The sequence below is a fragment of the Ammospiza caudacuta genome, chromosome 8 (genome assembly GCF_027887145.1).
Source record: "Ammospiza caudacuta isolate bAmmCau1 chromosome 8, bAmmCau1.pri, whole genome shotgun sequence".
NCBI lineage: Eukaryota > Metazoa > Chordata > Aves > Passeriformes > Passerellidae > Ammospiza > Ammospiza caudacuta.
In genome coordinates this window covers 5072720-5098433 of record NC_080600.1, presented here as the reverse complement: position 1 = coordinate 5098433, position 25714 = coordinate 5072720, and the positions used below count along the sequence as shown (strand labels likewise).

Below are 25714 nucleotides of genomic sequence, written 5' to 3'. Positions count from 1 at the left end.
CCCCCTATCCCTCCATAGCAATTAATGTGGGGTTTGGCAGGACCTGGGACTTCTCCAGGACTATCTCCAGCTCTGGCCATAAAGAGCAGATGGTCAATCCCACCTTGGGGTGCCTTGGTGTAGAGGTCCTCAGGCTCTCCTGCCATCTTACCAAGTGACAAGATGCTCATCTCCATATATCTCTAAGGACTTGTGCTCCTGTTTCTACCACCTAGCCTTGACAGCTCTGACCCTGTTCCCAACTCCCTGCCTTGAGCATGGCCCTGAGGAGAAGGGTTTTTTGCAAACTTGGGTGACCCTGTGGATTTCTCCTCAGTAACAAGCCTCTCTTGTTCCTGACTGGCTTGAGCAGAAAGCCCTGAAAGTCAAGAAAGTAAAGAAGGTGCTTCTCCGAAACTGAGAAGAGAGTCTCTCCAAAAGCCTTTGAAGAAAGTGCTTCTCAAAAAATGTTTTGCCTCCATGGTGCCTATATGCCCCCAGCTTCAGCTGTGCCGCATGCTGGGGACTGCCCTGGCCAAACCCAGAGCAGATGTCCTGCAGGTTGGGATGTGACGGGAATGCCTGGCGCAGCTTTCTTGTCCCAGGAGCTGAGAGGAAACTGCTGGCAGGTGTCCCAAGCCCCCTGCTCCAGCAAGCATGCTGAGCCCCATGCTGGTGGGCACTGCCTGCTCCAGGGCTCCCTGCAAGGCTTGTGGGAGTCCCAGGCACCAGTGGCTGGGCTGCCCTCACAGGTATAGTGACATCCATAAAAAGGGTAAGGAGAAATGCTTCCTTAGTTTGACTCACAGCTGACACCGCCTGATCCCTCCCTCCGTCCTTAGGGTGGAGAAGTCTCCTCCTCACCCTTACCCTCCTGCCTTCTCTTCCTCCCACAGAAACCAAGAGGAAAGCGGTAAAAAAAAAAATATCTTCAGCGACTCCTGCCTCCAGACTGTGGCCTCGCTCAGCTGCTGGGTTTTCCTGCCCTGCTTATTTCCTTGGATCCAGCTCGATGGTAATCTGAACCGAGAAACATGAGGCTGCGAGATTTTCTGCTCACTCTGCTGCTCCCGGCCGGCCTCCTGTGGGGGGGCTCATGTGCTCAGCGCCCAGAAATCATCACCCAAGTCTCCAGCACAGAAGGTAAGCCTGGAATGCTTTCCAGGGTGGTTTTCCTTCCCGGGATCAGCAGAGAAGCCTGACTGCTGTTTCCCTCCGGATGGATGCCTCTGCTGCAGACACACCACAGATTTGTCGGGACGTTTGGGCTTGCTGAGAAGAGCAGTGTAGGATTAGAGAGGATCTGCAAGAAGTACCCCCTTTCATGTTTTTTGGCTCTTTTTCCTTGGTTCTGTCTGGTCTGGAGTTACCCGTAGCAGTGGGATGCAGGAGAGGGGGATAACAGCTGATACCAATCCAGCTTTCTAAACTATTCTGGGCTGGATGCTGGCTCTTAAGGGAAGTTTATGTTATTGCTCTTTCTTAAAATTGTATTTTTGGCAGGATGTGTCAGAAAATTTTAACTTTCTTATTGCATTGATTGCTAAACAGGTTTCATTTCTTTGAGTGGTTCCTGCAGCTGCATGTTATTTGGTATAATAAGTAGTATACGTCTTGCAAAGATATCTTTGAATGGAAACAGGCAAGAAAGTATAGGAAAGTGTTAAATTACACAAAATTATGTTTTCTGAAAAAGTGATCTTGCTTACTGTTGATGCTAAGGGGGTAAGGATGTGAAAGCATTCCCCTTAGCCGAGATCCCAGGAGCCTGCTAAGAGAGAAATGGGGTGGGCAGTGTGAGAAGCCTGGGAGGGGGAGGCAATGCAGCAGAACTGCCGGCCAATTCCTGCCTCTCCACTTCTTCCCAGACTGCCCTGTGGACCTGTTCTTCATCCTGGACACCTCAGAAAGTGTTGCCCTGAGGGTGAAGCCCTTTGGGGACCTGGTTACCCAAGTGAAAGATTTCACCAACCGGTTCATTGATAAACTCACCCAGAGGTACATCCCCCAGGGGTTTATCCAGACTGCTTTGGGGATGGAGCCTGCTGCTGGGTGGGATGCTGAGATCGCCCTGTGTGTCTGTCCACAGAAGAAAAGAAGAAAAGCAGGAATGCTGAGGAGGGGGATGGGAGCCTCTCCCCCCTCTCCCAGTGCTCAGCTGCTTGGTTTTTTCTCTATCTGTGCTGACAGCAGCAGCATGGCTTTAACAGGGCTGCTAGCACCCACCCTCAGGAAAGGCAGGAATTGCTGGAGTGGCAGGCATGGCAGCCCAACCCCACCACCTCTGGGTGGCTGTGTGGTTATTGTGCAGTGCCAAAGCGATGCTGGTCGCTGTACTCAGGCCCAGAACGTCCTGGGTGCAGGGGTGGCAGTGGGGCACCTCTGGGGTTAAAATCAGCACTCACAGGGTGAGCTGCAGGGCAAACCTTCCCTTGCCACTGGCACGTCCCCACTTTGGGTGCCCCTTACCCACCCTGTTCCCCAGCTCTTTATCTGTCTTCTCCTCACCCACCTCTGCAGCCACCAACCAAGGTTGGACCCTGTCTTTCCCAAGGGAATGCCCAGGGATGCCCAGGAGCACCAAAGCTCCCAGATCCCAGAAGGGGTGGTGCTGGGCTTGACTGCAGGCAGGAGATCCATGGATGCACAGGGGCACCAGAGGCACTGGAGGCACGTGGGTCTTGCTGAGCTCCTCAGGGCAGCAGATGTGTGCTGGTGCCCAGAGGGGCACTGTGGGGAGGATGTCCCAGTGCTGCACCAGCTGGAAGGGCAATGCTCTACCTCAGGAGGGTTAGGGGTGGGGGAGCTCACCTGTCCATTGCCCAGGCAGAAGAGTTGTCTACAAGGCTTTGAGTGATCAGGAGCCTTGTGCTTGGGAGCAACCTGCCAGGCCTCCATGAGTGCAGCATCACTCTCCCCTGTGCTCTGGCCTGCTGGCTCAGTTCTGCAGTGGGATAGAGGGAACAGGACAAGGCTCAGGTGGCTTTGGGAAAGCTGCTGATGGGCAGAGAGAAGATATGCAACACCACTCCTTTGGGACTGGCCCCCACTTACTGGAAAAGAAACCACATCCCTTTGGGATTGGTCTCCATAACCTGAAAAGATCTTTTTTGGGGCAGTGGCCAAAGCACAGGTGGTGCTTCTTTCCCAGGGAGTCACAGGTGCTGGATATGTCAGTGCACAGAACAGGGCTGCAACACACACACACACACACACACACACACACACACACACACACACACACTTATCCTTCCCCAAGTCAGAGCATCCTTCCAAGGGAGGCATCCCTCTCTGATTTTAACACATCTGGCAGTGGAAAACCTCTTTGCAGGATGTTTCAGAGGTTACCTGCCTCGCACACACACACACCTGGCTATCTGGCTCAGCCCCTCCTGCCCAGCTCCAGCCCCTGGCACCTCTTCCAGAAGCCTCTCTTGCCAAGCTGTTTGATCCCTGCAGATGCCCACCCACGGCATCGATTTGCCCTTCCACCCACAGGACAAGCTATCCTGGGGTCCCATGGTGTGCTTTGCATGAGAAGCATATCCCAGCTTTGCAGGAGAGCAGGGAACCCTGGCAAATCCCTGTTGTGCAGAGGATTTGCATTTTCTATGCTGGTGTGAGTGAAGTGAGCCCTGTGGCCTGGTGTGTCCGTGCAGGTACTACCGCTGCGACCGCAACCTGGTGTGGAACGCGGGAGCGCTGCACTACAGCGATGAGGTGGTGCTCATCAAGAGCCTCACGCCGATGCCCAGTGGGCAGAGTGAGCTGAAGAACCGCGTGTCATCTGTTAACTACATCGGGAAGGGCACCTACACCGACTGCGCCATCAAGCGCGGCATCGAGGAGCTGCTCATCGGGTCAGGCGGCGAGGCTGCAGCGGCCACAGCGGGGCGTGGGGGTGGTGTGGGAGCTTCTGGGTTGGGACATCCCTGTGCATTGTGCAGAGCTGTCCCCAGGCTGGGAAAAGAGATCACAGCGTGGGGAAAGGGGTGGCAAATTGCTCCAGCTTTGCTGGGATGAGCCACGCCCTGACCACAGGTTGGGGCACTGTCTGGAGTGAGTGTCCCCAGGTGTCCAACCACTCCTCTCCAGCTAAATTCTTTCAGCGTTAAATCCTGTGTTTAAACCCTTCCAGTGGTTCCCATCACAAGGAGAATAAATACCTGATTGTGGTGACTGATGGACATCCCTTGGAAGGCTACAAGGAGCCCTGTGGAGGCCTGGATGATGCTGCCAATGAAGCAAAACTCCTGGGGATCAAAGTTTTCTCGGTTGCCATCTCCCCCAACCACTTGGTAGGGACCACACAGCAGGGATGCTCCTGGCAGGGTGTCCCCAGTGGAACCATGAGACCCCCAGGGTACAAAGGAGGGGCAATCAGAGTTGGCACAGATGCCCACAGGTCTCACTGTGCCCTCCCCACCCCCAGGACCAGCGGCTGAACATCATTGCCACAGACCATGCCTACCGCCGCAATTTCACTGCCACCAGCCTGAAGCCCACCCGGGAGATCGATGTGGAGGACACCATCAACACCATCATTGACATGATTGTGAGCACTGCCCACCCCCTCCCCAGCCCGCCCCCTCCCCAGGCCCTCCTGTCCCTCTTAAATCCCTTCTCTTTGCTTTCTTGTCTTGCAGAAACTTAACACAGAGCAATCGGTGAGTGTCGCCCTGTGACTGAGCCTGTCCCCTGTGGGTGACCCATGGCTAGGGGGGCTTGGTGGCACAGCCCTGCCCTGCAGGCAACCCCTGTAAGCCCGGGAAGCCTCCCCCCAAGCAGGGTGCAGGCTGGCCCTGCTACTGCCGCCTCCTCTAATGCTGTTTCCTCCTTCCCTCTGTGCAGTGCTGCTCCTTCGAGTGCCAGGTGAGTCAGGCTTTTGAGAGCCCTGTCCCCTTCCCTCTTATCCCTGTGGCCCCAGGCTGTGCCTCAGGCTGGTCTAACCCACATATCTCTCCTGCAGCCTCCCCGAGGGCCCCCTGGACCTCCTGGTGACCCTGGCCATGAGGTGAGGGACTGGTTGTGGTTGCACTGTGGGACTGGGACAGTGGGATAGGCTCACTAGGGATGCTCAGAGACCTGGAATCATTATCATAGAACCAAGAAGGTTGGAAAAGGCTCCCAACATCACCTGTGGGGCATGGACCCACACCATGCTCCCATATGGCCAGCACCATCTGCTCCCTCTATCTGTGGAGCATTTCTGCTCCCATCCTCCCTGCTCTTCTCTCAACAGGTCATCCTTCTGTTCCTGGGGATGATGAACTAACTGTGTTTCTCTCCTGTATTGCAGGGAGAACGAGGCAAGCCAGGTCTTCCTGGCCAGAAAGGAGAGGCTGGAGACCCAGTAAGTGAAGGATCAGCCCTGGTGACTCTGCACAGGGGCTGATTTTTTGGCTGCTTCTGGCCAGACCTCTCGGATGCATCCTCACCGGCATCATCCCGTTTCTATGGGGTGTGCAGTCATGCCTGCCGTGCAGTGGGGAGGCTCCTCCTTTTGCTACAAGGCTTCCTTGTTCCTCACCCAAAATAGCCGTCCCTCCTGCAGGACATGTCTCTGACTCATGTGTGCCAGCCCAGGGGCGGACTCTGGGCTCCCTCCTGTGTCCTCTGACACAACAAGCACAGCAGTGTTACAGGGAAATCTTTGGTAAATAACCTGAGAGCATGAGGAAACTATTTCCCTCCTCCTCCCTCTTTTATTTTACTAGGCACACTTATTTTTGGGAGGCACATTTCTCCCACACGCCTAAGCATGCAGTTACCCATCTTGTGTGCTCCAAAACTGAAAACCCCATGCCATGCATTTTTTCTTTTCAAGGGTTTTCTGCCCTTCCCTTTCCTCCCAAATGACATGTCCCCAAGCACCCAGTTTCCCTCACCTCCTTGAAGAGCTGGAGATGGTGGAGATGAAGGCAAGTCCTCTTGGCCCTCCACAATGATCCCGTGCTCTCAGACTAGGAAAACAAGGAGCAGAGTTATGGGAGAGGCTCCTGTGTGAGAGAAGGGCAGCTGAGTCCCATATCAAGAGTCTGGGGGGATGTTGTCCAATGGTGGTGACTGTATCTGCATCTATAACACGGTGTTTCTGTACCCTAGGGCAGACCAGGAGACATGGGACCTGTTGGCTACCAAGGAATGAAGGTATGTGGGGCTGCAGGCTCACAGAGGTGGTTCAGAGATGGACCATGGGCTTTGTACTGCCAGCGTTCTCATTCTCCCATTTCCCTTTCTCCCTTCCTCTCTAGGGTGACAAAGGAAGCCGAGGAGAAAAGGTGAGGACAGCAGGGATGTTTGGGAGAGATCCCCGTGTCCCCATGAGGGGTTATCCTGGGCTGGCCCTGCATCTGTGTGGTGTTGGGGTCTGCTATGTGCCCCCACATCCACCCCTCCTGCTGGCACTGCCTGAGCCAAGAGCAGGGATCCAGTGGGATCCAGTGGGATCCAGCGGCGTGCAGAGGAGTGGTAAATGCCTGAGTCCTCAGACTGAGCTGGTGTGGGGACTGCACTGTGGTGGGGGGATGGATCTGCTCTGCATGGACGTCTGACACCTCTGTCCTTCCCTCTGCAGGGCTCAAGAGGAGCCAAAGGAGCCAAGGTCAGACTCTGCTTTTGCACCATTTTCCTCTGTTTGACGTTTGGGAAGCACTGGGAATTTGGGAATCACTTCACAGTCCTGGTACTCTGTTTCAGGGTGAGAAAGGCAGGCGTGGAATCGATGGCATTGATGGCAAGAAGGTAAATCTCTGCTCCAGGGGACTTTGCTTGGCCTGAACACCCTGGCTTTTGCCCCTCCAAAACCATTGTGGGGTCTGGGGATGAAGCCTGTGGAGCAGTGGAGTTCCCTCCCTGCAGGGCCATCCATCTCCCAGGCAGGAATGGGGCTGGGATGTCCCTTCCAGGGGTCTGGGATGATGGATGGGGTCTTCCTGCGAGTGTCACTTATTGGGGACCCCTGTTTTGGCTGCCTGACAGGGTGAAGCAGGATACCCTGGATTACCTGGCTGCAAAGGCTCTCCCGGATTCGACGTAGGTACCCTGTGGGTGCCCCTTGCATGCAAGTGAACAGCTCTGCCATGATGGTGTGTGGAAATAGGGAATTGCTTGGAAATGTGTGATGCTTCCATCCCAGGCATGGCACCTCGGGGCTGACCCTGTGGCACTCTGCCTCATCCTTGCCTGGAAGCTGTCCTCAGTTGCCCTGGGGCCGCCTGACATTGCATTTTCCCAGTTTCCCTGCCTTTTCCATGCTCCCGGGATGACACATCTGTGGTGGCACCAGTGTCACTGTAGTCCAGCTACAGCAGCCCAAAACCACCTTTTCTGTAATTTTCCTCTGAGCTTCAGAAGTGTTTCAGCAATGTGGGTGCAGCATTGCTGGCACAGCTCCATGGTGCAGGAGTCCCTTCTGGCCATATCCCTCCTGTCCATCCCAACCGGCAGCTGCCTGCCAGGCTGCTGGGATACTCAGTCCATGCCCAGTTTCATGCAGATGGTGTCACCAGTTCAGGTTTCAGTGACACTGCCTTTAATTTCAACAGGGAGCTCAAGGCCCACCTGGACCGAAGGGAGATGCTGGTGCTTTTGGACCCAAGGGAGCAAAGGTGAGTTGCTCTGCCCAGCCTCACGCAGAGGAGGGATGCAGGAGGAAGAGGTGGAAATTGCTTGCACTGATTGGGGCAAGGCTATCACAGAATCAGAATGGTTTGGATGGGAAGGGACCTTCAAGTCCACCTCATTCCACCCCCTGCCATGGCAGGTGGCAGGTGGAACCTTCCACTAGACCAGGTTGCTCCAAGCCCTGTCCAACCTGGCTTCTTCACTAGAGGAGGCTGCCATCACCCACAGTGTGCCCACAGTTCAAGGGTGCCCACAAGCCTGGCACAAAGCATCCCTGAGATATCAGGGGAGTGCTGTGAAAAGGTGGCTTTCACTGGGAGTGGAGTAGGGAGGGATCTGTTGGGATGGGGAGACACCAAAACCCTGAAAGAGGCTTGGGGTGCACTGTGGTTCCTGACAGCCTCCGTGCAGTGGGAGCTGAAATCCACTGCTGGATGCAGTCTTGATGGTGTCTTGTGTTCTTGTGAAGGGGGAGCCTGGGAATGATGGAAAGCCTGGCCGACAGGGGATTCCTGGCAACCCTGGAGAGAAGGTGGGTGAAGAAGCACCTCTGTGTGAACATCCTCTTGCTCTCTGTGAGAGGACCCCTGCTACAGCCTGGGCTTTGAAGCAGAGCTTGTCCAAAGCTCTTCAAGTGTGCAGGGCTTTGATCCAGAGCTGTCTGACCTTTTGTGTGCATCCCTGTGCCTTGCAGGGAGCTCCTGGGAACCCAGGTGAGCCTGGACCAGCTGGAGAGACTGGTGATGAGGTGAGTTCTCTACCTGTGATGCCCATGTGTGTGCTTGCTGGCCATCCCCACGCCCTGAGCACCCCTCTTGTTTCTCCACAGGGCGCTCTAGGTGAGGATGGTCCTCCTGGAGAGCGGGTAAGTGGGAGCGCCTCTCATCCACCCCCGGGCAGGGGCTGGGACCCTCCGGAAGAGGAGGAGGGGGCCTGGGGCTGAGCCTGCTCAGAGGTGGGCAGTGAAGGAGGGGTTTGGCCTGCCAGGAACAGGCCCTGATTTTGTGATGCCACCCTCTCTTTACAGGGCAGCAATGGGGAGAGAGGACCCCCAGGCTCACCGGGTGACCGTGGGCCAAGAGGACAGCCGGTAACTGCACCCGCAGGGCAGCCTTCCACATTTGCTTGCAAGACAGGGGATGCTTGGAAGCCAGGGGCTGGGAATAGGTGTCCAGTAGCTAACTCCACCAGCATCTGGGCCAGTAGGCAAGCTCAGTGCCTTGACATGCAAGTTTGGGAGGGATCTGTTGTCGCCCCTTTATGCTGGCAGGTGATCACCAAACAGCCAAAAAATCCAGAGGAGAGCATGCCCAGCAAGCCAAGAGCAAGTGAACAGCTGTCAATTCCTTCCTCACAACTGGAAAACTAGTTAATGAAGAGGAAAGGGTCAAGGTGTCCTCCTCTGCGTGCTCAGGGGCTGCATGAGCTACCAGTGGCTCAGGCAGGAGGGCATAGGTACAATCAGCAGCAGGGCAGCATGAGTGGGTATGGATGGAAGGAAAAACACTCTTCCCTCCCCTTTTGAGTGGGAATCACTAGGAAAGTATGTTTCCAGCCTGCTGGGGTGAGTCATCAAGCGTGAGCGTGGGAGGGACAGGCAGGAACCCTCAGCAGGCCAGGACAAACATGTGGCCAGCAGCAGCCGTGCCACACTTCACAGGGAGGGGCAAGGGGCGCTCTGTGCGGGGTGGGGGTGGTGGGAGCCAGGGCATTCCACAGCAGCATCCCATAATTCTGTCTACCGTGGCACCACTCATTTCCTGTCCCTGCAGCCAGGACAGCCAGGACCAGCTTGGATGGGGGCAAAGGTCTGCCTTGGGAGGGGGCAGCTCTGGCTCAGAGGGGCCTCTGGCAGCCTCCCCCTCCCTGTGTGCTGCGTCAGGGAGTGTCACTGCACAGGGTGTGCGGGGCAGATGTGCGGGAGACGAAGGCACGCCAGTGTCCTGCAGTTAAATTGTTCAGCAGACGATGGGCTGCTTCCTTCCAACTTTGAGTCCAAGCACGAGGCTGTGCAACCTTGCCAGAAATGTCTCAGGGCCATTTGGAAGTTGGGTTTTATATTTGCTGTTTGGCTTATGCATCTGGACACTTCTAAGCTGCAAACAACAGCTTTAGGTCACCAACCTCTCAACCGCTTCTCCCAAATTCCCCTCTCCTCTGCCTCCCTGACCTGTTCGTTCCTGGCTATGTGTCTGGATGAGGAAGGTGCTGCAGAGCCAGCCTGGCCTTGGCAGTCACACTGCCCTGTTGGGATGCAGCTCTGCTGGATTTGTGGAAGGCTGTTCAGTGAAAGAGAACTGAGACATGTCCATGGGATATTTCCTTCTACTGGAACTAATGGGCTGCAAAACCACTGAGACTCAGGTTTTCTGTGCCCTACTGTCCTGTCAGTTCTCTGCAAAGAGCCTTGGCTCAGGCCTCTGAGTGCTAGCAAAGGAGAGGGGAGTGAGAGGTGAGGGTGTCTCTCTTTATCTGTGCCTCATTCCCATGGAAATCCCCTTAGCTCCATAGGGATGGCAGGCTGGAGGAAGGATGCAAGATCCTGGAAGCTGTGCTCCTCCCCACGCAGACTGCCCAGGGCAGGAGCTGCTCTAGAAGAGCAGCCATGAGTGCAGAGTGTGGCTAGTTTGGGTCCAGGGCCAGCTCCGTGTATCTGCAAAAGATGAATCCCTCCACCCTTTTGCTTTTGTGGCACAAAATGGGCAGGAAAATGTCCCCTAGGTGCAAGCTTCACATGGCCTTCCTCTTAGGGCTATCTTCTTGCATTCAATGTGGCCACACTAGCCTGTCTTTATCTTCCTCCATCTCTGACAGCTCCCTACTCAATTCCTGAATCTGCCTCAAATCCTTGCCTGTTTGGATGGCTGCATTTCCATCCCACTGTGGGTGCTGCACCCCTGCTCCCCACTGCACACAGGTCCCTTTGCACCCACACCTGCTCCTCTGTGTGTGTTTTCAGGGAGAGCCAGGACCACCTGGTGACCAAGGGCGGGAAGGACCCCTCGGTCCACCTGGCGACCAGGTAAGAGCTTGCTTTAACCTTCTGGATCTTAGATGGAATGTTTGGGACATCAGGGAGAGTGGGATGGGAAGTTTAACTGATGCCACAGCATCTTGGGGCAACTTCTCAGCATCTTCCAGACCAGGAAGCAAAGCTGGTGAAGAAGGGCAAGGATTTCTATGAGAATTTGGGATATGAACAGGACCAGAAAAATGGAGACTTAGCTGCTGGGCTGTGGGCAGAGCAACCTGCACACTATTTCCCAATCCCATGGAAACAGATGTCAACACATCTGACAGAACTGGAAACTGGCAAGTGCAAGATGCAGCCATACACAGAATGTTCAGGCCCGGGGCCAGAAACTGCTCACTTCACTCAGGGGTGTCAGTGACACATCTTGTGTCAGTGAGGATATCCTGGCGTGGCCCCAGCGGTATCCCTGACACCCTTGGCATCCTGCAGAGACAGCCTCTCCCAGAGCCAGTGCTCCTCAAGTCTGCTGACTGGAAGGTGTGACCCCCCCTGCTCTGGGGTCTGCCTGTGCCTTGTGTGCCTCAAAGAACAGATCTCAGACTCCACAGGCTTCCTGGAGAGCAGGGTTGACCACCTCCAGCCTGAGGAAGGCATCTGTCCCCTGCATGGTTGAAGGCTCCTTCTTCCCAACTGATAACTTGAGGTGTGGAGGTGTTGCTGGGTCATTCCTTCATGGCCATGGCACTGATGGCAATGGCCAACAGGATCTTTGCACCTGAGCAAGCACACTTTAACATCACCCTTGAACTGGGCTCTGTAGGACAACTCCCCTTCTACCCACACCATCGGAGTTTTAATGGATCCCAAGGTAGAGGAATGTGTCAAGATAAACACTCCCACACTGGCAGAGAAGGACTCCCATAAGAGGTGAAGCATGGAGGCCAGCATGCAGACAGATGTGAGACAGCTTTTAAACTCCTTTCCCCTTGGCCAGATGTTGCAGAGCCCTTGGAGAAGATCTGGAGTGCAGAACATGAAAGGGGGGCTGTTGCATTCATATTGTCCCCAGTATGGGTGACCACCATGTCAGACCTGCACTGTGCGGAGAGAGTTTGGCAGAATCCAACTTGCTCAGGTGTCTTTTAGGGAGGTGGCCCTGGTGGGAAAGCAACTCTTCAGATGTACGCATGCAACGATCCACTGATCGGTGCTGCAGGCTGGTGCCAGCAAAAGAGGCTGGGGCTGGAGCCCCAGCTGCCTCTAACTCTGTGTGGTAGAGGCACGTTCCAGGTTCAAGGCAGGAGAAAGACCATGTAGAAGACAAAAATTTGATGCAAGTGTGGTGGGGAGCCAGGCTGGGACAGATCCTACTTCCAGCCAGCCTTTCTTGTTGGGGAGGAAGATGAGAAAGAATGGCTTCTCCTGTGGGCCACCAGTTTCCCCCCCCCCCCACCACTGAACTCGAGTCAAGCCCCTGTCAGAGAGGGAAGCATTACAAAAGCAACTCCAGTGCCTCCCCAGGCCAGAGGCTGCCCCACTGCTCCCACCGCTCCAGGGAGATTTGAACAGCAGTTGCAAAGTGAGGATGATTTTTCCATGAGCTGAGGAAAAATGCTTGTGTTTGGCCAAATTAAAAATAAATGTGTAATTAGGTTTGGGTAAGAGTGGGACCTTGGCAAACACAAGTATTTTTATGTTATCTGCGAGCTCTGGACCTTGGAGTGTGTTTCTCTTGGCAAGGGGAAAATGCTCCCGCTAACCTATGACTCCCTTTCATCCTGTTTCTATCTGAGAGAAGCTAAAGGCCAGCACGCTCTTTCCCTGAGCTTCATGGGACAGGTCTGGTGGCCCTTCTTTATTCCTGGCCATGGTGCCCATCCCTTCTGTCGCGTGCTTGTTGCACCCAGAGAAGTAGTGGACAAGATATACTCACCCAAAATCCTGCATCATCCATCATAAACTCCTTCAAGGCCATGAGGGATTTGCGCTATGTGGCTGCAGTGAGGATGAGAGTGGCCAGTGTGAGCCAAGGGTGCCGCGGCTCCAGCCTTGGCTGGTGTGAAGGATCACGACTTCCTGTCATTCCTTCCAAGGTTTCTCTCTTCTGGATTTTTGTGCAGAAATAAGGTCACATGCCTTGAAGCAGTTCAGCGCTCTGCACTGTGCTATTTTAAGTTTTCTGCACCCACAAGGACACCTTTCCTTGGAAGAAGGGTGTGTATGACATGTATAGATATTCAGCACCAGGTCTCTGCATCCCTCTGTCCTCTCCATTGCCTGGGGACTGGCTGCACCCTCAGCTCCACACAAAATGCTACTTGAATATTTGATGTGATGGCAGAGCATCACTATCCACTCATTGTCCACCATCATATCTCACCTCCTGGAAAGCAAACCCTGCAAAGGGCTGTGAGTAGAAGATGGAGGGGCTCCCTTGGGCATCTGCAGAGCTCTCAGAGAAAAGAGCCCTCCTCCTGCCTCCTCTCCTGTCTCGTGGTGTCTCTGGCCAGCCCTGCAGCTGGTGGAGCAAGCAGCCGCTGCCCAGATGGGATGTGGCAGCGTGACAGCTTTGGTCTGTTCCAGCACTCGCTGCCAGGGTTCTGCAGCCTCCCGAGAACAGAAACTCCCCAGAGCCATCCTGGCTGGGACCCAGATTTGTCCAGGCCAGAAGGCACATGGAGGTTTGTGTCACCTTCAGGGTGACATGCTTGCACCAAGGACTGTCCTCCAGGGGCAACTGTGTCACGGCTGATGAGGTGCTACTGCACCACACAGCTGTGCTTGGATGCTGGGAAGCATCCACCCATCCTCCCTGGTCCTCTTCCCACCAGGTCCTCTCTTACTGGGGTGAGCTCTGAAGGAGAGGGATGGCTTTGGGGGCCTCGGCTGCCACTAAAAGCACGTGATGTGTGGCTCATACCTGTCACACCTCAGCCCAGAAAATTTTTGGGTTTGGTTCATGCTCAGCAGGCATCTACCTCCCACAGGGTTTCACAGAGAAAATGGTGTTAAAGGAGGAAGGAGGAAAAGGAGAAGCCAGGCATGGCTCCTGAAGCACCTCTCCATCAGTACTCACCCTCATCTCTAGGTCCATTCTGAGGCTTTCCAAGGTGGACCTAACTTGCCAATGGGCACCTCTACCCATCAAATCACAAAACAAAGGAACCAGCCCTTCAGGGCAGCAGTAGCAGCAAGAGAAAGCCCCTTTGAGAGAACTTTCTGTGTTTCCCTAGGGTGAGCCTGGACCTTCAGGACCCAAAGGCTACAGGGGAGATGATGGCCCCCCCGGCAGTGAGGTCAGTGCTGCTTCATCATCACTTTTTCTGCAGGGAGGGAATGCAGGGATGTGCAGCAGGTGCTGCCCATCAGGGCTTTCCCCAAATCCCATGGATACTGGAATGCTGTTGAACCTATTGGCACAGGCTCCAGTACTGGCTTCCTGGCAGACCCATCCAGGCATTTCCATGGATCCTTCAGGCCACAGCTGCCTTTTGCCCCTCCTCCCTCAAGTCATTTCTTGGAGAGGTTATTGCTACACCACCAACCTCAGAGCTTCCCATCACGAGAGCTGGGGAAGATGCTGTCTGGGGGCAGCCACCTGAATCTGCCAGCAGCAGGTTTGATCCCCAGGGTGGGGAGCAAATGGAAGCCAAGCACAACTGTTGGCTTACATAGAAATCCTAGAACATTTGATCCTAGTTTGAATCCTAGTTTGGGTTGGGACTGATCTTAAAGCTCATCCTGTTCCCCCCTCCCTGCCATGGGCAGGGACACCTTCCACTATCTCAGGTTACTCCAAGCCCCGTCTAACCTGGCCTGGAACACCTCCAGGGCCTCCCTATCCTCTGAATAAAGAACTTCTTTCTGGCATCAACCCTCACATTGCTCTTGCATAAGCAGAACACTTCCACGGTGGGCTTGTGTTCGTAGCTGGTTGCCTCAGAAGTCATTGTTTTCCCAGCTCAGATGATGTGCAATTCTTGACTCCTTCTTCTGCCTCTTTCAGGGTCCAAAGGGATTTCCTGGAGCACCTGGGCTGCCTGGGGACCCTGGGCTGATGGGAGAAAGGGTGAGTGGTACTGCTGGGGAGATACACTGTCCAAGGAGACCAGCATCCTGCTGCCATGCTATCTGAGGGGGTCTGCATTTCTTTATCTCATCTGTGTCTGCCTTCCTTTCCAGGGGGAGGATGGTCCTCCTGGGAATGGCACAATTGGATTCACAGGTGCCCCAGTAAGTTTTTTGTGCAACCTTGAAACCGTAATACCACTATGTCTACTTGTCCAACCTAACACACTCCCTTTTCTCCATCCCCAGGGGCAGCCAGGAGACAGAGGCAACCCTGGCACTAACGTAAGTGTGCTGCTTCCTCGGCCACACAGGATTTACCCTTGGTGGTGGTTTGGCACTTGGAACTTCTCCATCAGCTGCATGTTGGAATGGGCTCCCTGAAGCAACCTGCATCTCCAGAACCCCCTTTTTTCTCTGCCCACCTCTCCCTGCAGTGGATGCTTCCAGTGGAGGTGTCCTGCGCTGGCTGTAACACCCAGGGGCAGCAGCTTGTGCTGGGTGCTCTCTGAAGCAGTCCAAGAGCCAGAGTTTGGGGTTGGGAATGTCACCCAGGGGAACTGGATAATGCTGTGCTGAGGGATTGATTTAGTATTGGGTTAATGTTTGGATTTGATCTTAGAGGTTTTTTCCAACCTAAACAGTGGCAGTGAAAGCCACCAAAGAAGTTCTCGTCATCAAGAGCACTGAAATCTGGTGCTGGGAGCCATTGTGCTGCTCTCCACCCCTGTCCCAAGCCAGCTTTCATGAGGTCACCACATGCCAGCACCAACTTTACCATGATAGCAACAGCTGGTCACACAGCATCTCATCCATCCTGTTTTTCAGGGAACAAAAGGCTATGTCGGACCTAAAGGTGACGAAGGGGAAGCTGGCGACCCTGGCAACGATGTGAGTAATCATGTGAATCCTCTCTTCCTATGAGCACAGTGCAGGAGCCTTGGGCAATGATGGGCCACAGCTCATCAGATTTTGTAAATCCTCAGCCTTTGCCTCTGAGCAATGACTGATGGATAGCAATGGGAGCTCCCTCCAGGTATTCGTTTTGTGTCTGACAGCTGGCGAACTTCCACATTTGTTAAGGTGAGGTGGGCATCACCTCTGCAAGGCTTTGTATGCTTCCAGGTGGCACTGATGATGATGGCACTGGTGATCTGAGCTTTATCACTGGCCCATGGAGGGAGATTTCCCCAGTGTCCCTTCCAAGTCTTCATTTAATTGGGTACAGCAACCTCAGATAACACTTCAATGGTGAAGCAGGGCCCATCAGACATCTGGAGGGAAAGGTGCTGTGTGGGAATCCTTAAAATCAGAGGGTTTTGGTAAAGCTGCGAAAGGAAGGCGTCAGAGACAGCAGAACTGTGATTAGAGCTAAGCAGTAGCCATAAGATTCATCAGTAGAAAAGTTATATAAGAAGTAGAAAGTAAGGATGAATAGAACAACGATCTCTGTATTAACGCTTGGATAGAATAACTCATTAAGCTACAAAAAAGTCTATCTAGTGAGATATTAGGAAGTTCTAAGCTTAATAATGGAGCTCTGTGCATTGTATTTTAAGGTTTACAAGTAGGTGTTGTATTCTAAATATGTGAGCATTGTTTTAACTAAAGGTATGTGTGCTTACAGTGGTTGGATAGAAGTACTGTCAATACGCTTTTGCTTTGTGTGATTGGTGAAAAAACTTTTAAAGGAAGTTGTAACATGCAGTTCTTTGTCGGGGACATGAGCTGCTGGCATCTTCCCATTGCCATAACCATGTAGTGAGACTGATGCTGGAAGATAAACAGCTCGAGACGCGTTCCCCAGCAGTCCCGTCCTGCTGGTGATTTGTGCAGAGACCCCCGGCCAGCACTAGTGCTGCCCCCTGACACACACAGATTTATGAGTTTTGGTTTTGTTTTCATTCCAGAACCTGACCCCTGGGCCCAGTGGCATCAAAGGAGCAAAGGGCCACAGGGGACGTGAAGGTCCCCCGGTAAGTAGGGATCCTGTCAGGGTTGGTCCCAGTGGCATGCATCCCATCATCCCTCCATCCATCCCTCCATCCCTTCATGCTCTGGGTGCTCTGGGGGCAACACCAAGCCATGCACACACTGTGTGTGCTCGTTGCCTTCCCACCTGGGTGTACGTGGCACATGTGGAAGTGGATCTCCTCCTTCCACCTCCGTGCAGCAGCAGGGAATCATGCAAACAAGCAGATATTCCTTCTCCAAGCGCAGTGCAGGGGCCAGCAACTGGGAAGTCAAGAGGCTTTTCACAACTCTGCATTGCTTGTCAAGGTGCCATTAGAGTACACCACAGATAGGACTGACTGCTCCTGTAACTCCTCTGTGCTTCTGTCTGACAGGGACCACCAGGACCCGTGGGGCCTCCAGGACCAGATGTGAGTGGGACAGGATTGGGGTGCTGCCTGCTGGCCTGCTCTATGCATTGTTTTAGCTGTTAATCAAATATTTCTTTTCCTCTGTTTTCAGGAATGTGAAATCTTGGACATCATCATGAAGATGTGCTGTGAGTATCCCTGTACCTCTCCTCCCACGCTGCTCAGTGCCTTGATAAGCAAGAGGCAGCTGCTTTGCTGCTTTTCCCTGTCCTCAGGCAGTGGAATGCCATCCATGGGCATCTCTCTGCTTTCATGTGCCACAATTAAGTGTCCTTGATCCACAGACCTCCAACTCCATCTCTAGAGTAGCTCATACAACTGTGTCTCACTTGTATGTGGCATAGACTGGTTTGTCTGTGGATCTGTACAGTGAAAACATGAGCAAAGTTGTGTACAAGTCCTTGAGTGGCCCATTTTGCAGTGCTTTTTTGTTCTGAATATCATGGTCTAATATTCCCCCCTGGGAAGGGGGAGTCTGGTTTGGGGTGTCCTGCCATGGAGAGAAGCAGCACAAATTTCCTGCAGAGGACTTCTGGCCCATGGCCAGTAATGAAGCACTGGAAGGACACAGGGTACATGGAAAACTGACTTTAAGCTCTATATTCTGGTGATTTACTTAGCTTTTATTTTTGTTTAAATAAGAATGCATCAGCATGTGCAGACACAGAGCTGTGTGTGTGTGTGGTGCTCCAGGTCAGGGCATCATGATCTGAAATGGGAAAGAATCTGGGTATTTCAAGTGGGAGAGAAACCTCCATGAGCTTGGATTGTCCAGGCCAGGTGTCTGTGTGTTTGCAGAGACGCAAACCTGCAGTCTGCATTAGGGCGTGAAAAATCCTTTTGTCAAGAATTTTAATGTTGTCTCTTTCTCTCCCTTTTCCTCTAGCTTGCTGTGGTGAGTGTTACTTGGCAAAGTTGCTCTGCAAGCATTTCCTAGTCCTTCTCCTTCCTTGCACCCCTCCCCTCCCTGCTCTCACTACATGGAGATGTAGTGAGAGCCTTTGAGGAAGAACCAGGTATGAGCTGGGCAAGGGAGGGCAGGAAGCAATCTCTGAGTGCCACACAGATTAGAGGCTGAGGTGGCTGGGTTCTGCAACTGGAAAACAGCTGTCAAGGTGCCCTGTGTACCAGCAGGGTGGATTTTCTCTGCCCGTTTTACAGTTGGGATGTCTCTTCTGGGCACACTGTGAATCTAGTTCTGTCCTCTTCCTTCCAAATCTTGTGCTGGTCAGCAGAGGAATGTGCTGGGCTTTATTCCGTGATGCTGCCCTGATGGGTTGGGTTTGCAGTCCAAAAGCTTGAAGGGGAATCCAAGGGCACATTATATTCTTCAATAATGAGAAAGAGGGGACCAAACTGAGTCAGCCTCCTCCAGCTCACCAGTGCCACCTCTGTCCTGCTGGGCTGGGTGAATGGAAGAAATGAGAAGGCTTATGAGGGAATGGGTTATGGAAAAATTACTGGGTGGTTTGAGGGTACTCACAGCCTGAAAATGCTGCATGTCTTATTAGGGAGCAAATGCACATGGAAAAAATTGTAAACTGGCTCTCAAGTCTCCTATGCAGCTATTTTCCTGCATTGTTTTACGCCGTGCTTTGGGGCATAGGCACCCAGCTGGGCAGGCCTGCAGCAGGCATCAGCTACTTCCTTTAGAAATGTTTCCCTGAAAAACATGTCCTTCCGCTCCTGTGCCTTGCTCCAGAGTGCACCTGTGGTCCCGTCGACCTCCTGTTTGTGTTGGACAGCTCAGAGAGCATTGGCCTGCAGAACTTCCAGATTGCCAAGGACTTTATCATCAAAGTCATCGACCGCCTGAGCAAGGATGAGCGGGTCAAGGTGACATTTCCACTGAGTGCTGTGAAATCCTTGTGTGCACTCACTTATTTTTTACTGCAAGCAGGAAAATGGGGAAGTGCCGCCACTCCAAAAAGCCTCCACCAGGCTTGGCTTCAATCTGGGGGTGGGTCTTCCCAAATTCATAAATTGATGGAGATTAGACAGCAGATCGTTGTCCCAAAATAGACATTTCACTCTATTTGGGCAAACAGACTCTGTTTCCTCCATGTCCCAGAGCAGATAGTGCATTGAGCATTCAATCAGCCTGAACAATCAGTGTCTCAGTCTCTCCCTTGTTCTGACGAGCATTTCAGGTGTCTGGAGTGTGTTGGAAGTTTCTGATGTCCAGCTCCCAAGCTTGGATTTAGGTCACCCAGTTAAGCAGTCTACTAAAAATGGACCTTGAAGCCCAAACTCAGCAATACTGTCCCCATAGTGAGTCTCTCAGTCTGAGAAGGGACACAAATTCTTGCTCTTCTTCCTGCCTCCTCTCTGGTAACCTGCTGTATGTTTTATTTAACTCTGTGGTTTGAAGGGCTGTTGGGAATCCAGACTTTCCTGAAGGTATAACCAGCCACATCTAAAGCACATAATCTGCTGTTGAATACTAGTGTGGTGGGCATACATGGGGCTTTTTGGATGGCAAAGAGCCAGTAATAAGCAGAAAAGATAGAGCTGGGTAGCAAAACCACTGTGTTGGAAAAAAAACAGGAGTCTTGAAAACATATCTTCTCATGGAACCATAGAATCCCCTGAGTTAGAAGGGACCCAAGGATCAAATCCAGCTCCTGACTCTTCACACAGGACAATCCCAAGAATTCTACCATGGGCCTGAGAGTCCAGTGGCTGCTGTTGAGACCAGTGAGCTGTGAGATCTAGGTTTGGGTCTCCTTTTCATTTACTCTCACCATATTGGTCCCAATGTGCATCCACTCCTGGTGGGGCTCTGCCTGCCCAGAATAAGGCAGAAGAGAAACATCAGAGCCTGCCATGAAGGCAGGAGAAACCATCAGCAGGATTCTGAGATTCTGCGTTCCCCTGAGGTGTGTCCCCCTAATTGGTTTCTGTTCTGTCCCACAGTTTGAAGCTGGGGAGTCCCGTGTGGGCGTTGTGCAGTACAGCCATGACAACACGCAGGAGCTGGTGGCCATGGGGGATGCCAACATAGACAACATCGGAGCGCTCAAGCAGTGAGTCTGTGGGGTCTGGCCCAGGGGAACCTACTCACTCCCCCCACTCACCCCATTGCAGCTCCTGCAGCTCAAATGATCTAGATATCCTTTAGTGGAAGGTAAGGTGGCTGGTGGCATCATAAGTGGTGCTAAGGCTAAAATAAGGAGCTTGCCAGTTTTCCACCCAAATCCTCATGCAGGGATGTCTGCCTGGCCACAAGCCATGTTCTTACTCCTCCAGTACCCATGGGCAGGGCCGGCAGGCTCACTGGTGCCTGTGCTTGCAGGGCAGTCAAGAACCTGCAGTGGATTGCTGGGGGCACCTACACTGGGGAGGCCCTGCAGTTCACCAAGGACAACCTGCTGCGGAGGTTCACGTCCGACAAGCGCGTGGCCATCGTCATCACAGACGGGCGCTCCGACACGCTGCGGGACCCCACCCCACTCAACTCCCTGTGCGACGTCACCCCGGTAAGGGCACGGGGCACCTGCCGTGCGGCAGCTGTGCGGCACCGTGCAGGCTCTCTGCATGTCTCCACGTCCTTGCTACGCAAGTCTGGGGCAGGGGCACAGGTGTCACTAGAAGCACTTTCACAAAGTGGCAGGCATACACAGTTATGAATGCATTAGATGATGAATGCATCCAGTGATGGACTCGAACTTCCCCACAGGTGGTTTCCCTTGGGATTGGTGACATTTTCCGGAACCCTCCAAATCCAGATCACCTGAATGACATTGCTTGTTTAAGCAGACCAACCAGGCCAGGACTGTCCATTCAAAGGGACAACTATGCTGAACTCCTGGATGACACCTTCTTGCAGAACATCACCTCATACATCTGCCAAGGTGGATGAAAGGCAGGGGCTGGAGTCAATGGGAAAGGTGGTGAGGGATGCAGGATGCCCTCCCTTGTGTCCCCTCAGTCATGCTCTTAAGCCGGGACAAGGGTATCTTGTATCTCAGAATACTTTGTGGTCAGGTCCCCATCCTCACCTGCTGCAGGACACGTCTGTCCACACCACTTTTCATGCATGTTTATAGCCTTTGCACAAGTGGCAAAGGTGGGTGTTCACCTTCTTGAAGGGAACTTCTGTCCCTTCTGTGGACCTGGGGACAAGTGGTTTTTCTGGGCCAGCTGGTGACATTAATCTCTCTTATATTCTTAACAGAGAAAAAATGTCCTGACTACACCTGCCCAAGTGAGTATTGACTCCTCATGCCACGCTGAGGGGCTGTGGGTGGTGTGATGGGGGAAGTGGGAGCTTTTGTTTGTGGGGATGCACAGCTCGGCCACCTCTTGCAATGGGGATGCTCCTGGTCTGGAGAGGTGAGCAAGATCTGTCAGACACTCTCAGGGTCTCTCACACACACATACCAGCCCAAAGCAACTGGGGAAAAGCATAGATGGTTGTTTCTCTGGCATCTCAAACCTAGAGAGGAGGCTGTGAAAGATCGCAACCTTCCAGGTTTTAGCAACTGACTTCACTATCTGCTCCTACTGTCTAGTAGTGGAAGCATGAGCAAAATTAGTTCTGTGGCAGGGATATTGGAGAAAGGTGCTTGAAAAGCGAGAACAGGGAGGGTTTTAATGGAGTCCACCTCCATTTAAAGGAGCGTAATCAGTCCTCAGAATTTCCATGGAAAGAAGGGAAGTGAGGAGGATGAAGTGGTTCCCCAGACACACAAGGAGAGCCACTGTGTTTAAACAAGAGTCACTAGATTATCTCAGGCAAATAAACATCTACAGCCTATCCTAAGCCAAATAAAAGAAGGAATGAATGGGTGAAAGGACAAGCATAGGATAGCACTGGGGCAGAGGAAAGCAAGCTAGCACGAATGGAGATTTCCCAAGTCTGACAAGACAGGAAGCCTGTGAGACAAGCCAGTGACTTCATTGGCTTTCCATGGAACAGCCAAAGTGTAACAAGCCCTGGACCTTTCCCCTTGCAGTCACCTTCACTGGGCCAGCCGACATCACGCTGCTGGTGGACAGCTCCACCAGCGTGGGGAGCAAGAACTTCGAGATCACCAAGAAGTTTGTGAAGCAGCTGGCAGGGCGGTTTCTGGAGGCCAGCAAGCCCACCGACGACTCCGTGCGCATTTCAGTGGTGCAGTACAGTGGCCGGAACCAGCAGAAAGTTGAAACTCAGTTCCAGTACAACTACACAGTTATTGCCAAGGCCATTGACAACATGGAGTTCATGAATGATGCCACGGATGTGAATTCTGCTCTGCAGTTCATCACAGAGATGTACCGGCGCTCTGCCCGCGCTGTGGCCAAGAAGAGGGTGCTGGTGTTTTCTGACGGACACTCCCAAGGGATCACCGCCAGGGCCATTGAGAGGGCTGTGCAGGATGCACAGAAGGCTGACATTGAGATCTATGTGCTGGCAGTGGGAAGCCAAGCCAATGAGCCCAACATTCGTGTCCTGGTCACAGGGAAGAGCGCAGATTACGATGTGGTTTATGGGGAGCAGCACCTTTTCCGTGTGCCTGATTACACCTCTCTGCTGCGTGGTGTCTTCTACCAAACTGTGTCCAGGAAGATAGCTGTTGACTGAGCATCTGGGGGGGTTTCTGCCAAGGCCATAGCTGCTTCTGTCTCACCTAAAAAGGAAAACCAACAAAGCAAAAAAAAAATTTAACCTTATTCTTGACCAACCTGAGGAATTTACATCTATGCAGATAACCATAGTGCCACAGCCTGGCTGTACATAGTCCCTTCCCTTCTCTCTCTGCTTCATTATCTGTGTCTGTACTCTGTTAGCCTCAAATTCCCTTGCTGCTCATGACTGCCTTCCCTCCCCACAGCAGGAAAACACAAGCACACCTAGCAATAAGCCATCAGAACACAAATACCAACCTCATCCCACTGTGTTTTTGCCAAGAATCAGGATGAGAGCTTTTGTACCACTAAGATCTAGCCTGGTCTCTTAAGGCTGATTATTCTCTTTTTAGCTACCTTTTTTTTTTTCCTTTCCATTTCCTTCTCTCTTTCACATATCAGTTGAGCACTTGCCCAGCTCATCATGATCCTAACCTAATGCTGTGCTTTGAGTGAAATATTCACACTTCAGCAAGCTTTGAGAGGGGATCGTTGTCACAGCTGGCAAGTTTGGTTCATATCTCCCATGCCTGGGGAGGAGGGAGGGCTGGACTGCACTACCCAAGCTGTGTTCAAGCATGTCTGGCCTCCAGAGCCAGGGCATAGGACACTCACTTCCCAGGGCTGGGATAGAGGTGGGTGGTGGAGCATCCCTCAGAACTGATGCTCCCATTCAGGGCAGGGAGGCTACACACCAACAAAAAGAAAGATGGGCAGCAGCCTTTGAGGAGGGGGGAAACCCTTAAAAGAAGCAACATAACTGCACTCCTTCACTTAATGATCTCATGGTCCTACAGTGAAATCAGGAACCTCATGAATAACCTGATAACTTGTTTATTGGTCAAGCTCCATTCTGGAAAATCTCTCTGAGCCCAGTTAGTGGGATTATTTTTTTTAATTTTTTAAATTTTTTTTTTTTTTTATTTTAAAAGACTAAAGCTGACTTATTCCCAGGAAGCTCTCTTGGAGTACTGTTTCTATAAGACCACCTAGGAGTTAGGCACCTGGGCCCTAGGACAACCCACTAACTGCACTATGTATTGAATTAAGGCCTCATCCTCAGCCCAGAGAAGTCAAGTGAAAGGCTGCCATCATCTCCCAGGGTCTTTGACTCACACTCTAAGATATATTGACAAAGGTGCTATCACTTATGTGGGTGATGTGGACCCTTGGTGTTTACACAGTTGTTTCCGGGACCACACTGAAAATGTGGTTTGGCTGGGTGAGATATTGTTTCAGCGCTTCCACTGGTGCTCTTGCTATGAATTCATGCACTTCAGAGAAACCAACAGTGACTGCCAGGTATCGGGACCCCAAACTCTTTACTTTGTATCCAAAACCCCATTGTACCAGTTAGTTTTATTTTATGCCTGTGTTTTACTAAAATTGTCCACTTTGGAAATTTGTCAAATAAATTGTTTTCCACAATCTCTTTGGGTGTTTTTCTGACTTGACTTCCTCCCTCCCAGATCTTGATTTTACATCCTAAGAGACCTCTAAAAGCTCCTTGGGACCCCACACCTCTGTGCCCTGGGGCTTGTCACAGCTTTTCACTGTGGATTCCTGCAAAGTGATTTGTTCCCCAGGCAGTGGGGACATTCAATAGGACATTGTCTCATGTCCTCCTCTTAGTCATGCTGCCTCCTGGAGCGCTGGTGACACCTCACTCACAGCTGGAAAGTCTGAGGAGCAGCTCTGGGGTGGCTCTGTGGGTGGCAGCTGTTTTTGTCAGATGTCCTGCTCTCCTCTCCATGGAAAGTCAGGAAAAAATGCCTTCACATTTGCCCTAAGAAAGGCAGGTTTTGTTACAGCTCAAGAAGTACCTATTAATGGCTTGCCACAGTCCTTGGCATGAGTCAGGCATGGAGGAACATGATAGGGACAAGCCCGTAGGCTACACATTTGTGGCTAGGGATGCCCAGCCCACAGGATGGGCTGCTGAAAGCAGGAAGGGGTGGGAAAATGAGACTTCTGCCCACCCCCTGCTGTATGTTCCCACTCACATCCCACCTGGGCCATATGCAATGCAGGGATGAACAAGGAACCTGGGGAAAGATCTCCCCGTCTTTGGGCTGATTTACAGCTTTTTGCTAAAAATGGTTGGTGGCAGGAGGGATATTTCCTTTTTCTGTTCATTTCCCCCTCCACTCCTAACCCTGCCCTAGCATTTTACCTCTGCAGAAAGGAAAAGAAGATCCCAAACCAGCGAAAAATGCCAGGTTCTGAGCCTCAGTTCTTGAGTGTTTGTCAGTTTTCCCCATCATTTCTCCATGTCATCCAGAGAAAAATCTAAATGTTCCCTTTAAATCCTAATTTGCCCAGAAGAATCACAATTTTAACCAGAACCGGGTGGCAAGTTGGCTTTCCCAGGAGACAGGGACCAGCAGGAATTTTTCATAAGGGCCCAGCACCTTGTGTGTAGCAGTGTTGCCTTGTCTCTCCCCACTGTTGTGCACTGCTCAGGTAGGACTGTGGAAGCCCTGTCAGGTGTCTGGGACAAAACTGGCCCCGAAATGCTGGACTTAATTTGTCTTCCATTTCTGGTGATATTCACTCCCCTCTTTTCAGTCTCAATTTTTGTGCTTCCATTACAGGGAAGGTCAAAATGCCTCTGTCTGCAGGCCTGCTTTATTAAGCTTCAGATGTTCTCCAGATGTTCTGTGAGGGGGTTTATGTAACAACAACAGAATTTAGGCCACATTTCTCTGTTTTCCTCTGACTAAATGCTCCTCATTTGAGGCAATGCTGACTCATGGCACTTCATGGGAAGGTGATGGCTGGGGAAGGACTGGATTGCTGAGACCACTTTACCAGTGTGGTAGGACTCCTAAAACACACACTCAGCTGCTCTGGGATGATTTTGAACTGTATATTTAAGAGCCTTTCCTGTGCCTACGACTTTCCCAAGGAGCAGAGGTCTGTTGCCTTGCCTCTCCTAGCTGTGACAGCCAAATAACTGAGTGTTCAAATGCCTCCTGCTCCTCTGTGGTTTGGGGCTTGCTTTAGCTCATATTCCAAAGCATTAGTTTAAGATATGCATTATTTAGTCCAATTGCATGGGTTTTCCCCT

The 25714-nt window shown here is 52.3% G+C and overlaps 1 protein-coding gene across 1 annotated transcript; it reads left to right on the top strand.

The window, feature by feature from the left end:
- The first annotated feature begins 868 nt into the window (after positions 1-868).
- COL6A1 (collagen type VI alpha 1 chain) lies at positions 869-24064 on the top strand. The gene is made up of 35 exons (XM_058809428.1): positions 869-1122; positions 1848-1977; positions 3639-3839; positions 4118-4277; positions 4412-4534; positions 4626-4646; positions 4831-4851; positions 4949-4993; positions 5279-5332; positions 6085-6129; positions 6234-6260; positions 6557-6583; positions 6679-6723; positions 6961-7014; positions 7527-7589; positions 8075-8137; positions 8300-8353; positions 8435-8470; positions 8633-8695; positions 10565-10627; positions 13813-13875; positions 14586-14648; positions 14762-14812; positions 14897-14932; positions 15476-15538; positions 16558-16623; positions 16996-17031; positions 17123-17159; positions 17918-17926; positions 18734-18867; positions 19948-20057; positions 20327-20510; positions 20711-20885; positions 21209-21238; positions 21990-24064. The coding sequence occupies exons 1-35, from the start codon at positions 1014-1016 to the stop codon at positions 22598-22600; spliced, it is 3072 nt and encodes a 1023-aa protein (XP_058665411.1). The 5' UTR covers positions 869-1013; the 3' UTR covers positions 22601-24064.
- Positions 24065-25714: the final 1650 nt, after the last annotated feature.